Source organism: Dendroctonus ponderosae, unplaced genomic scaffold, assembly GCF_020466585.1.
Source record: "Dendroctonus ponderosae isolate FM_Combo_2020 unplaced genomic scaffold, Dpon_F_20191213v2 Dpon_F_20191213_1, whole genome shotgun sequence".
Taxonomy (NCBI): Eukaryota; Metazoa; Arthropoda; class Insecta; order Coleoptera; family Curculionidae; genus Dendroctonus; species Dendroctonus ponderosae.
In genome coordinates, this window is record NW_026017110.1 from 37,797,551 (window position 1) to 37,813,382 (window position 15,832).

At 37.9% G+C, this 15,832-nt stretch overlaps 1 protein-coding gene and 1 pseudogene across 6 annotated transcripts in view; one reads left to right on the forward strand and one right to left on the reverse strand.

Annotated features, from left to right (window-relative positions):
* The first annotated feature begins 522 nt into the window (after window positions 1-522).
* Window positions 523-15,832, forward strand: part of LOC109541362 (myotubularin-related protein 13) — a 43,502-nt gene continuing 28,192 nt past the window's right edge. For 2 of the 6 annotated variants that reach the window (XM_048670791.1, XM_048670793.1), the window contains exons 1-11: window positions 524-1,056; window positions 1,269-1,342; window positions 7,636-7,791; window positions 10,699-10,830; window positions 10,892-11,016; window positions 11,078-11,251; window positions 11,315-11,477; window positions 11,536-11,780; window positions 11,870-11,943; window positions 12,003-12,160; window positions 12,229-12,333. In XM_048670791.1, the coding sequence (XP_048526748.1) occupies window positions 1,002-1,056; window positions 1,269-1,342; window positions 7,636-7,791; window positions 10,699-10,830; window positions 10,892-11,016; window positions 11,078-11,251; window positions 11,315-11,477; window positions 11,536-11,780; window positions 11,870-11,943; window positions 12,003-12,160; window positions 12,229-12,333 (1,461 nt within the window). In that variant the 5' untranslated portion in view covers window positions 524-1,001. Of the gene's footprint in view, window positions 1,057-1,268; window positions 1,343-7,635; window positions 7,792-10,698; window positions 10,831-10,891; window positions 11,017-11,077; window positions 11,252-11,314; window positions 11,478-11,535; window positions 11,781-11,869; window positions 11,944-12,002; window positions 12,161-12,228; window positions 12,334-15,832 lie in introns of all 6 variants that reach the window. The other 4 variants (XM_048670790.1, XM_048670792.1, XM_048670794.1 and 1 more) reach the window with 4 other exon arrangements.
* Window positions 14,915-15,036, reverse strand: LOC125502699 (annotated as a pseudogene).

The window sequence follows — 15,832 nt, forward strand, 5'->3', positions numbered from 1 at the left end:
TGGCTTGATTCATGGTCCATCCAGTAATTTTTTTCGCTGAAATAACCAAAATTCGGAGGGTCTCAAACAACACTATCACCTTTATACACATCATTTTAATGAATAAAGCTGTGCCTTAGATATTTTTAAAAGTAAAAAATCTTAGTCCTTACAGCACTGCTTCTCAGCAAATTTTAACATATTAAACAACTTCCTAAATTCTTTAAAATATCCGAGAATATGATCTAATAATAATTATTAATATAAGTACCTGTAGGATGTTTGCAAATTAGTATGTTGCCAGTTCTTTGCATTTAAATTGGCAACCTCTTACTGCACTGCTGGGCATTTATAATCACGAGTAACAACGCGTATAAATACTCCGGGAAATTTGTGTATTGCCGATTGCCTAAAATCGGTGAGAACAAATTCACTTGGTCTAGACCAGGAAACTGACAATTCACATGCGTGAGAATCTTACTATCATGCACACACACAGAACTGACTGAATCAAGAGCTTGGTAATCTGTGATACAGAAATAGATTAATATCGCTTGTGAACACCAATTTGCTTCTCACCGATTTTAGGCAATCGGAAATACCAGAATTCGCCGGGAGTGCTGTCGTAAACGCATGAAAATAAACGCCCTATGCACGATCTATCTAATCAAAACTATCTGACAGATTCTGTGTGACAGATACAGTTGTCAAAACAGGTTCAAAGTTGTGTCCGTAAAAATGGCGTAAAGCTTTTTGTTGGTCAAAATATAAATATTTGCAGGGTGTGGCCGATTAATTAACGTAAATAAACATTAGAGGAATGTGTTTAGAACTGGCTAGGAGAATATCGATATCAGTCAGACTTGATAGTGATTGAGAGGAGCAAGAGAATTTTAGAAACCTGAGGCATAACTGACCCAGCAGCGATTTATGAGTAATTTCCTATTTAAAACACTGGCTAATTGGTAAAGATGAAACAAAAAGAATCTATTGTTTTGCTAAATCTACAAAGTAAATAGAATATGTCGAGACTTGCCGATTATTTTGTCATTGTAGGATATGATTACCAAAAAGAAAGTAAGTGTGATTAAACTCATATGTTTATACTTATTGTACACTCTCGTTAGAAAGTTCTTATTAAGGGTTTATGGGCAAAAGCTATTCTACTATAAACGTAGAACAATATCACTAAGTCGAATGAGCAAATTACCAATCAAGAATGCTAAGTGCTATGTTATTCAATATAAAATAAGTTTGCTATCAGTGGAAATAAAAATGTGTAATTGCAGGAAGTGGATTAATCTTACAGCGATTCCCTGAAAAGGATTGGTCTGATACCCCTTTTATTGACGGAATAGAATGGGTAAGTCAATAAGTTAGCTACGATGGTACTTTTTATTAATGAAACATATTGTCTGGACGAACAATCTGAACTGCTTTATTTTACTACTGAAAACTCAATCTGTTGTACGTGTAATTCGATCGAGAATATTCAATTTAGTGTACACAATTGTGACATCGATACCAATCAAAACAATACGATATGTTGCATCCAATGCAACAAGTGAGTATTTATCTAAATAATAATCAGACATGGTTCGAAACCATAACCAAAAGCAAAGTCCGGTCAACCCTGTAATTTGATCGTACACGTCTCAGTTGCAGTTTTAATCGTCGGTTTACGAATTTGCATCCCTCAATATAATAGAAAATTTAGTTGTTTTCAAGCAATTTTCTATTATCTTGAGAGTTTAATTTATTAGCGTTCCACTTTAAAATATGTAATATTTGCTTAGTAGACAGGCAAAACATTTAATCTGATATTATAACATGTTATTTTTTATTAGAGAATTAATTATGTCATGATTAAATCAATTTTCTAACAAATTTTGTATTATTAATAATATTAACTTATTACATCCATTGTCTTGCGTAGTCGTCAAGCAAAAAGTAAAAGCAGTATGGCAAATAATTTCACGTAAGCCACTTCATCGTAATTTATTAAGAGCCTGAATAATTAATGCATCTGCGATTAGAATATTAACGAAACAAGCATGCATAGATTGGAACGAATCCGTTATTTTTTATTTTAATAATTAACATCCTCCACACTCGTTTCATAGCTGTTTTCAAATTGTTTGTGTTTAGAAACAAATCTGTTTAAGTAGGTACCTACTTTAAAATCAGAAATATTCATATCATGCATAACCTTTTTTAATCAACTGTTTATTAAAGTCACTGCAGGCCGTTCCAAAGCAAGTTTTGGATCCGTGATTTCCGTTAAGCGCATATTCAGTCCTTATAACTTTTACATTGGTAGAATTATTTGAATATATTATTTAGTCTGGTTCATAGTTCTGGCTATCCCTTTAGTGGGAATTTTATAAGTTCACTATCCAAATTAATAGATCGGTTTGGTTCATATACCTATACACAGTGGTCCTCAACTAATGTGACAAAATTTAGTTCACATAATGTTTAGGTCAAAAATATTGCGTTTCAGGCAAATTTGTTTAACCCGAAAGTTAATAGATTCCGAGGTACAGAGTGTTAAAGTGCAAAATGTTTTTTGTTTTTGTAATAAACCAGTTTTACTCCTTCCAAAAAATCGTGATCTGGGTTGTTTTAGATCGATAAATTCAAAATTCCTATTGCCTAGCTTGTAGTTCATAAGAGAGCGCTAGCTGCAATGGTCTGGATGGCAATTAAAGTATCAGAAGTTTTTTGGGTTTTAAAATATCGCTTGTCTCGTTGGTATCATTTCGTTCTCCGATAGTTCTTAAAAAAAAAATGCGCCTTTGGTTCAAGTCGATATCGCTCACCTTTTTCGAGATATTGCACATTGAAACTTTTATTGATCTTTTGAACTAGGTAAGTCAAATTGGATCTCTAAATAAAAAAATATTATGCTCAAATTTTCACTGAAACAAAACTTAATAAACATTTAACAGTATTTATTTTAGCCCGTGCAAAAAGCTGAACAAGGACTTCAAGATAAGGAAGTGACACTGGCTCTCTTTTTAGACGTGGAGGGGTCTTTTGTTAAGGCCAGAACAAGCAATATCTGCAATGCTCTTAAATTCAAAGGGGTTCCCTGTTCAGTAATAAACTAGGTCCGGAGTGCGGGCTGTCCATAAGGCAGCTGACTTTTCTCGCGCCTGTGGTGTCTGGTTATGGACGAGCCCCTGGGGCGGTCAGACCCGGAAGCCTATGTCGACGACGGCCTAGTCCTCGTTAAGGGGAAGTTTTTGGGCGTTGTCTGCGAGAGAATGCATGTTGCATGTAGAATAATAGTGAAAGAATGCACCGATGCTGGATCAATGCTCTTCCCCTCGTGGGGGAGGTCAAGGAAGCACCTAGCAAATGGCTACTGTCACTGTGGCACCTGCGACGGGCGCTAGGAAGAACTGGGGCCTATAACCAAAAGTTATGAAGCGCCGTTGCACTGCCGTTATAAGACCGAGGATCTGTTATCGTTCCGTGGCTGGTCGCCGGCGATGGAAAAGTCATGCATATCCCGGAAACTGACGCGACTGCAAAGAGTGGCCTGCCTAGCGATGACCGTCGCAGTGAGGATGATACCGAGCAAAATATTAAACATCCGCTTGGGCCTCCCTGAGCTAACCCTGTGGATACGCAGGGAGGCCGCTGCGGCGCTACACGGGATATAATGCAGCTCTACAAGGCATGTCAACCACCTACGTCAAGGATATACAAAAAAGGGACGGCCATGCGTCGGGATCTTCCCATCCTATGATGTCAGGTGGTCCCATCTGACAGCGGACTTAGGTTCGAAAGGAAATTTAAGGTAGAAATCCCAACAAAAGAAAATTGGAATACTAGGACAGTGGCTGCCCGAAAGGAGGTGCAATGTTTGAACACCGACGGCTCACGGGCGCACAATACGGAATGGTCTGGGGCAGGCGTGTCCCGGCAAGACACCAACAAGTGAACGTACTTTTCGCTGGGAAGCTGGACGACAGTGTTTTTTAAGCGGAACAATATGCAATTTTCGAGGTTGGCTCAGATAGGGAAGTTACAGGAGGACTAGAGTGAGTGATCGAGATCTAATCCAATAGCCAGCCTACCCTCAAGGCGTTCTCAAGTGTTAAGATGGACAGTAGACTGATCCAGGATTGCTGGAATATCCTAAACAAAATGGCAGAACAGATACAAGTAAACCTAGTGTGTATTCCGCTGCACATGGGGTTTGCGGGAAACGAGAGGTTCGACGAATTGGCAAGGCTCGGATAAGTAACCGACAGGTAGCAAGCGCTCTAAATGGCTGCCCTCTTAGAAGCACCACAGAGATGTGGAAAAAGGCGGAACAATGTAGACAAGACAACTGGTTGATTAGAACCTCAAGTGATGCCAAGGCAACATCCAAATGTCAAGAGTTGCTGGGCCCTGAGAACTCTGGTTGGAATTATGTCAGGCCACTGTGGTTTGAACAGACACCTAAACCTACTAGGGATTGGTGATTGAACCGTGTGTCCACAGTGTATAATTGCGGAGGAAGCATCTACCTATTAGGAGTCTGCCATCGATGGTCGTCCACTAGGAGGCGCCTCCTTGCCTTCACACTCTCTTGCAACAAATTGACTTCCTTGGAGTGGAGGCGGATACTTACCTTTGTCAGGGAGAGGGGACCTACAGTTTATTTCACGAGGCACGTGTAATTGTTTCTACAGCATTGAAACCAGATTATTCGGAAACCTCTGGACAAATGCAACAAAGTAGTAACTAATGTAAAGAGGAATTGAACGCCCTTTTAAACGATGTGCACACACGATGGCAGTGGCACACGATGTGCAGTGACCCTCCTTTTCATTTAAGATTCTCAGGGTGACATCTACCCCTCCTAAGCGGTTGAAATAAGGAGACTAAAAATATTCATTTAAAGTGTCCCCCTTTCAAATAAAATTGACGGATCTTTCCGATATTTAATATTTTTAACTGCAAGAAAGGTATTAAGGGTGGAAAGTTTTCAAATTGACACCCGATATATTATTCACACCAAACTTGACCAACGCGCCATGTGTTTACGTTTTATTCACAAGCTGCGGTTGATTTCAGGGGCATCTATTATATTATATTTCAGTGAATATAATTTATTTTATTCACCAACACAACTATACTATTATACGCATACTATTGCGTATTACATTAGGAGTTGGAATTAGTTTTAAAGGTTTTCTAAGAAATGGCGTTATAATCGTATGTTGCATGTGGGCACTCCAAAACTGTATTCGTGCTAAAGCACTATATTATAGCTTGGATTGTAAGTATGTGTCATCTTGCGCAAGTGTAAACAACATTAAACATAGAATTGTATAGAACAACCAAGAATTGTGTGTATCATTGGTAGTTGACTTATCAACAGTCGGCAAAGGTCTCAAAGCGATGCGTATGATTGCGAAGCAAGGAAATTGGGTGCCATACGAGCTGAAGCCGAGAGACGTGGAGAGGCGGCTTCTGACGTGCGAATAACTGCTCGCGCGTCCGAGAAAGAAAGTTTTTTTGCATTGCATCGTCACTGGTGATGAAAAGTGGATTCCTTACGATAACTCCAAACGTAAAAAATCGTATAGATACCGCGGCCACACATCGTCATCAACGCTAAGACCGAATATCTAAAGATCCAAACTCATGCTCTGTATTTGATAGGATCAACTGGGCGTCATTTATTATCAGCTGTACAAACCGAACGAAACCACCACCGGGGACCACTACCGAACACAATTGATGCGTTTGAGCCGGACATTGAAGGAAAAAACGGACGCAATTCGAGCAGAGGCACGACAAAGTCATTTTGCAACACGACAATGCTCGTCCTCATGTCTCAAAACCCGTCAAAAAGTACTTGGAAACGTTGAAATGGGATGTTCTACCGCACCTGCCGTATTCCCCAGATATTGCCCCGTCCGATTACTACTTGTTCCGAACGATCGCCTATGGCTTGGCTGACCAGCACTTCACCTCTTACGCGGAAACAAAGAAATGGATCGATACATGGATCGCATCAAAAGACGAACTGTTCTTCGGAAATGGTATTCGAAAATTGACAGAAAGATGGGAAAAAGTAGTGGCTAGCGATGGACAATACTTTGAATAATCCATTTGTAATCATTTTTGCTCAATACAGCCTCAAATTTCGAAAAAAAAAATTTTAAACTAATTCCAACTCCTAATACTATAGTTGGGTATTGGTCCTTGAACTACTTTACTATCACAACTTAAAAATAACTCAAATTTTCAATAAAAACCGTTTTGCACAGGGGACCCGTTCACGAAATTCGGTCCGGCACTTAACATTTCCACATTTTCCACATCCACATTTTGTTCACAATTTTTTTCCACATTTCCACAGCACAATTCGGCATCTTCACATAAAAGTATGTCATCTACTGTTACGTTTACTATATAGAAATTAACAATAAAGTAAACAAATACGAGAGTTTTTCCTTGTTGAAAAGTGCATTACCATGCATAGAAATTTCGAGCCGTTCGGACGATCGAGCTTCGCGCGAAAATAACAAGAGGACCTGCCGTCTATCCTGCTACCCGCACTTTTTTTATAAGACTGAATAGTAGTTTCTACAATAACATTAATTGAATTATTACTTATTATTCGGTCAAGAGAGTAGATGTTTCTTAAGAATACATATACCAATTAAATGTAGTGAAGGATGTTTTTTGAAAGGTATAGAACTTTAAACTGAAATAAAACTAATAAAAATCATATTAACGTCATGGTACTGTTTTTATTGTGAAAATGCCATTATAGCTTAAACATGATTTGGGGCATTTGGGCGCCACGGCTGGCTCGAATGAAGAGCTATCCACGGAGGAAGCACAATTTTCCACCACTTTGATGCCACTAGACCATAAAAAAGCACATCAAACAGTGAGTTTTTTTGGATATAACGGCGTCTCAATAAAGGCTTTCGGATTTTGGGTTTTCGTCGCTCCAAATTCTACAATTTATTTCGAATATCGCTGTTCAGTTTGCAAAACTCACCGTGCGCTACGTTCATTTTACGGTCGACATAATAGTTTCTGGATCAATGGATGCGTAAATAACAAAATTACCGAATTTGGAGCGACGAAAATCCAGAATCCACTATTGAGACCCCGTTATATACAGAAAAACTCAACGTTTTTTGTGCTTTAAGGCCTGGAAAAAGTTTGGAAGTGGTACAAAATTGAACTTCTAGATTGCTATTATTTCGCGGCAACCGGGGCTCCCATATTTCCAATTCATACTTCAATTGCAATAATGGCATTCAATTGCATTTTTTATAAAGCCAGTACCATGACCTTAACATGATTTTTATTACTTTTATTTCGGTTAAAATTTCTATACCTCTAAAAAAACTATTTAGAGATAGTTGGTTGAATGCAATCATTATTATTTATTTTATAGCTGCTGCTTATCAAGTAATTGTAACAGATTCTATTATTTTTTATTGCAAAATCATATTACGTTTTAAAATAGTTCACGTCATTTAAGGAAAAGTTTGACTGGTTAATAAATATTTTTCTACCAAAAAATGTTTGTTCTTTTTGAAATTTATAATATTCCATTTTGTAAAACATCATTTCTAATCAACTCAGATGACTTGCAATGTAAGTGTCCTTTCATGCTTATTACAGTTCTGCCAACCCCAAGGATGGACCCTTTCCACAGAGCGCCAAGAGCCACGATTCTTTGTGTCTGTACTCACAGACGTAGACGCAAACCGCCATTATTGCGCTTGTCTTTGCTTCAATGAAACCGTCGCCATTACGCCCAGCAAGCCTGTTGACGAGGTAATCATTATTCTATAATAAAGTAGAATTAAATATTATATTAGTATATAATTTCTTGGGTTCCTTAAGTGTAATGATGTCTGCCAGATTAAATTATAACACATCCAGTTGAGTCAGTGGAGAATAAGTCACAGAATTATCTTTATAAGGAATATGAAATACGAAAAAAAATAGGAATAGTAGTTTTTAAAATATTTTCTATAAATTTAGTTTTTCCGTAGATGCTCTTATTAGTCCAATTTTATTGGTCTTCCTCACACAATTTTTTAATCGGCTTGAAACTTTCTGATTTTTATTTAATATTTCGTATTCGAATAGTTATCGATCAATTTAACTTGTGTGAGGTTTCGCATGAGGACAGAGCCTTGCACGCCGCTATGAGATAATTTTCCACAGATGATATCTATATAGTTGGCTACATAGGCCACCCCTGCAGCTTCGTACAGTTTGATTATTCTGGTGTATCTGTCAGCCGATAAGACGTTTCTCGGGAACCTATAGATAGGAGAGCCGTGAGTCAGTATGAACCTTATGGTGGAGGTTTAGATCAAAAGTTTGTTTTGAGGTGATAGAAATGAATTTGGCGTTAGAAGAGAGTATAACTTTCTTTGGGCCATGAAAGTCTTTTGTATAGCATAGTCAACATGCTTATGGAACTGAAGTCGGGCGTCTAGTTTGAATCCCAGGTATTTCACCTCTTGTACTGGTTTGATTGGAGTGTTTTGGACCATGAGTGGCGATAGGATTTTATTGTTAGTGAGTTTGCGCGAAAATATAATAAGTTTAGTCATCCTGGCAGTCACTTTAAGTTTCCATGTGTCGAAATATGGCGTCAATAAACTCAGGTGATGTGCAATGCGAAATTTCGCAGCCTGAGCATAGAATGACGATATGTATTGTGTTATTTTTGTAGTGGGATGAAAGTTCTAAGTTCGGCCGCCGCTTGCAACTTCGCTTGCCGATGGCGTTTAAGAGGGAAATTGGGAATGCCGTCTGTGCCTGGGGCTTTTCGGCTAGGAGACTTAGACGGCGAAGATACTAGTTAATCTCAGACGGGGTTGTTATATAAAAATGCAAAATCGAGGGTGTTATAGGATACTTCCGTTTTACAAAAACAGCATGAGGGGCTGGTTGCACTTTGTGTATGTACTTTTGCCAAAAAGTCGGCGAGCAGCTCGCACTTGTCACTGGTGGTAATGTAACTCCGCCCCTCCTTTTGAACAGCGGGGGCTTGTTTGTACCCTTTTTGGAGCCCCTCGACCGTTTCCACAGAGTTGTCACAGGGAGTTAGTTAGATTGCGTAGCTTTTCCGCCTAGGTAAAATTTCTGTATGCGGAAATTTCACGCTGTATGTCTTGTGCAAGCTCTGCTGCCCTTATAGTATAAGGATACCAGAGGCTTATACRATCAGCAGATTGCCTGTTTAAGGCTTATACGATCAGCAGATTGCCTGAATCTTCGCTAACGCTTCCCGATTCGATTTTTCGCCTTAATAAGGTCCAAAATTTCCTCAGCAAGGTAGTCGCGCAGCAGTCTATTCGGAACTTTTTTGGTCAGAGCTTGCTGTGTCCGTTGTATATTCCTCGTCAGATATTTTTCGGCAAGCTCTAGAGCTTCGACAGTATCGGTCGGGTTCGGAATACGCGTCAAGTCTTGAACTCTCTTTCGAAAGTCGTTAGTTTGCGTGCGCTTTAAATCTCTAATATCAAGGTAAATAGGCAATTGGTCACTGCTGGGGGCGTCTTTAAGCGCCAATCTCCGTGAGATTGATGAGTCCTTTGGAAATTCCGCAGTCCAGGAAGGATGGGTTACCTCCGTTGTTCGGATAGTGCGTTGGGGAATTTGTGGGCATAACAGTTGGTCAGAACAACATAAACAGTTGGTCAGAAAATTGCAACTACGTTTTTCCGTCTAGGGTTATTAAAGAGTGGATGTCGGGTGTTGAAATCTCCTATAAGCAACACTCTATTGGTGTTTAAAAAGAATGGATCAACGTCAGTGGCCTGCAATCGAATAGAAGTAGAGTACCCACAGTACAGCTCAAAACACCATGAGGAAGCTCTACGCCCACGGTCTATATTACTGATTGCATGCATGGCAGTCTCCTGTATGGAAACGTTGTTTTGACCGCTATGGCCACTCCACCTCTTAGACTGGGCCTATCGGCACGCTCGAGCCTGTATCCCCGCATTCTGATTCTGTCCCCAGGGTACAACCATGTTTCCACGATTAACGCTACATCGACATCCTCAGACCCGCGAAACTGCAGGATCTCGGTAAGACGACTCCGGAGTCCACATGATTTCCATTTCCCATTTCTCATAGGGCACAGTTGATAATATCAATATTTATAAATCGAAGCCGAATGATCGCTTCATTTAAGAGCATCGCTGAGACTAGGAATTTGTCTGTCTTCGAGACGCACCCCTCAATGCACAGCTATAAAAAACAAACCGCTTTTACCAACTCCTGCAAGTTGATCTGCATCTACACTTGTCAAAATCGAAGCATACAAAAACTAAATGTATTAGATACATTATTCTCACTTTTTGACGTACTACTCGAATCTCCAGTAAAATGTTGTGGTTACCATTTCAAATCATCAAGTTCAATTACTAGCCTACAAGGTCGAAGCAGGCGTTGTTTTTCTGACACGAATAAACTTTCCCTCCCATATATTAACTTCTTATTTGAAACATTTTTCCTCGAATCACTCGTTTCCGAAATATTTAAGTGTTTCAAGTTGAAAAAACCACCCTGTATACAAGATATAAATCCATGTCCATCCATCCTTCATAATTTGATTTTATTTCATATTTGCTGCCGCTACTTTGATCGAATTTGAGGAACACTTAAACTAGATAACTGCAATTAACTCAATAACACAATTAACTCTGAATCTTCTAGGAAGAAGATGCTGTAGACGGGGAAACGCCGCTATTAAAACCAATAATTCCATCGATATTACACAGCAGTATAATGTATGCTCCTAAGTGTTTAGTTTTGGTCTCTAGGTTGGACTATATAGAAACTTTTAGAGTGAGTGTTCATCAAAATGTAATAATATAAATACACTTTTTTACGAATGCAAATCTTTTAGAACTGCCTGGGCATAATCTACTGTGTTTATGTTGAAAATATGCCTGTACCATTAGAAACTTTAGTCGGTAACATTTTGGGCTGCATCCAAGTTCCTCCGCCAGGGGGGCCGCAAGTTAGATTTAGGTTGGTGATTTTTTACAAATTAAGGTGGTTGAGATTTGATCAAATAAATATTTTTTCGTAGCATTGGTGCTGGTGATAGACAAGCTCTGCAGCCTCCATTATCGCCCTCCCTTCCTGTTACCCATACGTCCGTTAACTTGCTCTTCCAGCAGTTGGGAATTCGGAACGTCATTACTCTCTTCTGTGCCATAATGACGGAACACAAAATACTCTTCCATTCTAAAAGTTATAATAGGTAGTAGCTATTTGAAGCTTGACTTGCAATTTCTTGACTTGCAAATAATACTTTGGTTTTCAGGCTCACTGAGGCATGCAGAGCGTTAACAGCTTTAATGTACCCCTTTAGATACACTCATGTTTACATACCCCTGCTTCCAGCTCCTCTGGTTGAAGTTTTATCTACCCCAACTCCTTTTATAATGGGGGTGCATTCTTCTTTGAGGTCAGAAGTTGCTGAATTGGTAAGACAAAAAAAACTAGGTTTTTATACCTCCAATATTAATCAAAACTTTATTTTAGATGGACGTAATTGTGGCTGACCTTGATGGTGGTTCTATTCTAATACCAGATGGCATATCTGTGCCGTTGCTCTCTGAACCTTTATTGAACCAAATTCAGGAAGCGCTAAGTTTGATTTTGCAGCCTGAGTTAAGTTGCGCTGATCATGCTTTTCCACCATTGGCATTACGTGCGCCTCAACCTGTAATGCTTGACAAGGAAATCCGCGCTGTGTTTATGAGGACTTTTGCCGAATTACTTCAAGGGTAAGCTTAGCTTCATACTATTCTTGGGTGTATGGCTCTAATAATTAAGTCTCAAAGAAACCTAGCAAGCCAACATTATAACATTTTAGGTATAGAAGTTGTTTAACATTGATTAGGATACATCCGAAACCGGTTATTACGTTCCATAAAGCGGCGTTCTTAGGTGAATATATAACACTAGTATTCTGTGATGCTTAGAATCAAAATAAATCTGTTTTTAAGGTGAAAAGAATTTACGTGACTGTGATTTTACCACGAGAGTGTTAGACTGCATGTTCTTTACTAGTTTTGTATCTGAAAGGGGACCACCTTGGAGACCTTGCGATGTTTGGGATGAGCTATATAGCAACTTGAATGACCTGTTTAAAAAAGAGATGCAGGTAGATACTTTCCAGTAATTTGTCAATTTTAATATACAATTTGAATATTGTACACATTTATTCAAAAGCGCGTTTGTTTTCAGGATCCTAGGTTAGTTATAGTGCATATCCAAGAACTTGCGACACAATTATATACAAACGAAAATCCCAATCCTCAGTCTTACGCACAAAAAGTAAGTAACTTTAGTAGTAATTTGTAAACAAAAATTTTTATTTTTGTAGTGTTTTTCCAATTTTTTTGGTTTTTTTTATAATACAACTCTCAGTAACTAACTTTATTGATGAATTATGTTTTACATATACAGGGTGAGTTTTTTCGATGACTAGTACAGGGATCTTGGAAACTACAGCAAATACAACGAAAGTTAAATTGCAATGCAACAAATAATTGCAGTTTTGAATGCTCTACTCGAAACTTATTTTCTTTTTAAAAAATTTGATGGGAGAAAAGATATATTTGAAGAAAACGAATTTATGATAAATTTTTAAATAACTCCTAGTTCCGTCCTCCTAGTATTAATATAACAAAACATTAAAAAGAAAAGTTTTAGGAAATTTAATTCCAAATAAAATGGCATCAGACATTTTTACAAAATAATTCTCATTTTTCACATATGGCATAAACTTGGGTGTTTTAATGGACCATATTTGATTATGCCTTTATTAAATAGAGCATTTTATGACGATTTTAGTGATATATCATATCGTTAGGTTTTTTCGAAATGGAAGTGACTGAATGATTTTTAGTTTTTCAATGTAGTTGATCGAAGTTAGCCATGGAAAATAGTAAGTATACGGTATTAACAGCATTGTTTCCATAGTAACAAATAATAACAATATACAAATGCAGATTTCGAAATGCGCCAACCTCAGGCACTCCCAGAACTGGTTTCGAGCCTATTAGCTCTCATTAAAAGCTCATGACGGCTCTGCTGACGCCCGAAGCCTTTCATTGTTAATAGCAATATGCTTCAATACTTATTTTGACAACTACCTTGAAATTGAACACTAGAAACTATCATTTTTTATTGCAAAATATTTTCAAAAGTCCACCATTATTATCAATGCAAACATTGCAGCGCTTCAAAACTGAACAAGTTGCTTTTTTAACTGACCGACCCTCAATATTTTCAAATGTTCTAACAACAGCTTCTTTAAGTTCATTTAAATTTCCATATTTAACTGGAAGATCCGGTGATTGAGGTGGCCATAAAATAGGACCGTTTCTTCATTCTTCGTCCAGATGTTTCCGCTCTTTCGAAAAATTATGCGGATGGATGCACCAATGCACCACCAGTGCATCCAATGCACATGATTCCGTGTTTCTAAATCTAAGTCGTCCAACATAATATCCATATCATTCCGAAGGAAATGAAGATACCGAACCCAGTATTCCGCACCAAACGGTAAATCCAAATTTAATTTGTGGTCCTTTGCTCAAAGCGTGGGCAATTTGTTTGATTTCAAATATGTTTATTGTGTCGATTAAACATCCCACAATTCGTAAATAGAGTTTCATCGGTCTATAGTAAGGGAATTGGATGTCCTGTTGGCGTTTGTTTCGGAAGCACGTACAAAAAATCACTCGCAGCTCACCATCCCCTGGGTGTAAAGTTGATACTAATAATTTATACGGATGAAATTTGTGTTTTCAACTCTCATTACGATGCTTTGGGAAGTTCCGGATTCCGCTGCAAGTTTTCTTGTTGAAATCTGTGAATACCGGCGTGCAACGACCGGGACATTAACCTCCACAGCTTCATTTATTACTTTATCTTCATTTCGTGGCTGTGCGAAATTAAAAATAATTCGCACACGTCATTTTCGAAGTCCAGACGCCCCCTGGTGGCTAAAAGTTAATTAGTAATTTGACACTTGTTTTGTTGAGATTGGTGTCTATATCTGATTGTGATTTGTTTTATTTTCTTCTAATCAACTTTTGTAAGCTTTTAAAGAAATAGAAACAGATCGAAAAGTGTATTAATACTAGGGATGGGACATCGATCCTATAACATGGATGGTAGCCATCGATGTTGACATCGAAAGGTAATATCGATGTTAGGAAAACATCGAAGGCAGAACATCGATGTTCTGATAGTTTACAGTTGCATACAAAATTCAAATTGATTAACTTAAACTTAAATAATTTTATTTTACTACTACTATGACATTAAATAATCGGGTAAATTTGTTCAACTTATAGTTGCCACATTGTTCGGTCAACTGACTGCAAAAGGAGGCTTTTTTCGGGGGCAACTGGAAATGGGCCGCTATGCCGCGGTATCGTTTGTATCGGCACTATCAAAGAGTTCGCAGAAAATGTTTCTATCTAGTATCAACATCAAATGTCCGATGTTTTCATTTCAGGATGTTTTATCGATGTTCCAACATCGATGGTAAAAATATCGAACATCGAACGAATTACATCGATGTTTGCGAAACATCGATGTTTTCCCCCATCTCTAGTTAGTACTGTTTTATGTTATCAATGTCATCAACTCCAATAAGTAAAAAAAAATGGTGTGCGTCACGGAACGCTCGACAAAAGTGACATCTTCATATAGTTATAGAAACCATACAAAACATAATATCGATCTTGTTTAACGCATGATGGCAATAATAATTTTATTTTATAATTTTAATATTATCCTTGGTTTAATAATTTATAAATAGATCAGGAATAAGTAAAATGTAATTTAATTTCCTTTTGAATGTAAAATATCTTTTTTTGCAACATTTGCTTGCATTGCAAAAAGACAACCGCACGCGGTGTTCCCAAGCGGTCACCCATCCAAGTACTAACCCCGCGCCCGACGTTGCTTAACTTCGGTGATCGGACGAGAACCGGTATTATTCAACGTGGTATGGTCATTGCCAAAAATTATTTGCTCAAACGCGGGTTTTATACGTTCAGTATTTAGGCTCTGGTTAATATTCTTCAACGAGAGGTTCTACAAATTGCTCTTCTTGGGTTTGTGTAAAGTCTTCTTCTTGAGTTTCTGTATTTTTAGTCGTAATTTCTTATTTGCTTTGTATGTATAATCTTCGACGTCAGTTGATGAAAGCTACTTTGAGTTGATCTATTACTGAATGCTCATTTGAAATCGTTTTTGGCGTTCAGCATTACTTAATACTTTTCGCTGCTTCAACTTGTATCTGAATAGAACTAAAAAATCAATAAATTTTGGTGATTTGAAGACGTTCTATCTGTTTAAAATATACTAGGGCTCGGAATTTTTAAAAATCTGATATTCGAATATTCGTTTAGGGGTTTATTCGAATAGCAAAATTATTCGAACACTCGAATATCTGACAAATATTCGAATAATCGAGTATTCGAATATTCGAATATTTGAGTATCCAAATATTCGAGTATTTCTATTCGTATTCGTTAGATATTCGAGTGTTTGTTTTCCGTTCACCGTTTTCCAAGAAGAAAAATCGTTATCTCATACATTTTTGGCAACTAGCCGCAACGGATAAAAAAGTGCCTTTGTCGGCACATTAATTGAAACACCGCGCATAAGTTGATGACGCGTATCACCAGAACACAGAGACGTAATTTTACATTCATTGCATAGGTGAAATATACAAAATAACTCACATATTGGGCAGTAAAGTAGAAATTGTACCAATACAAGCATCTCAATTAATCCCTCAATGTAAGAAATG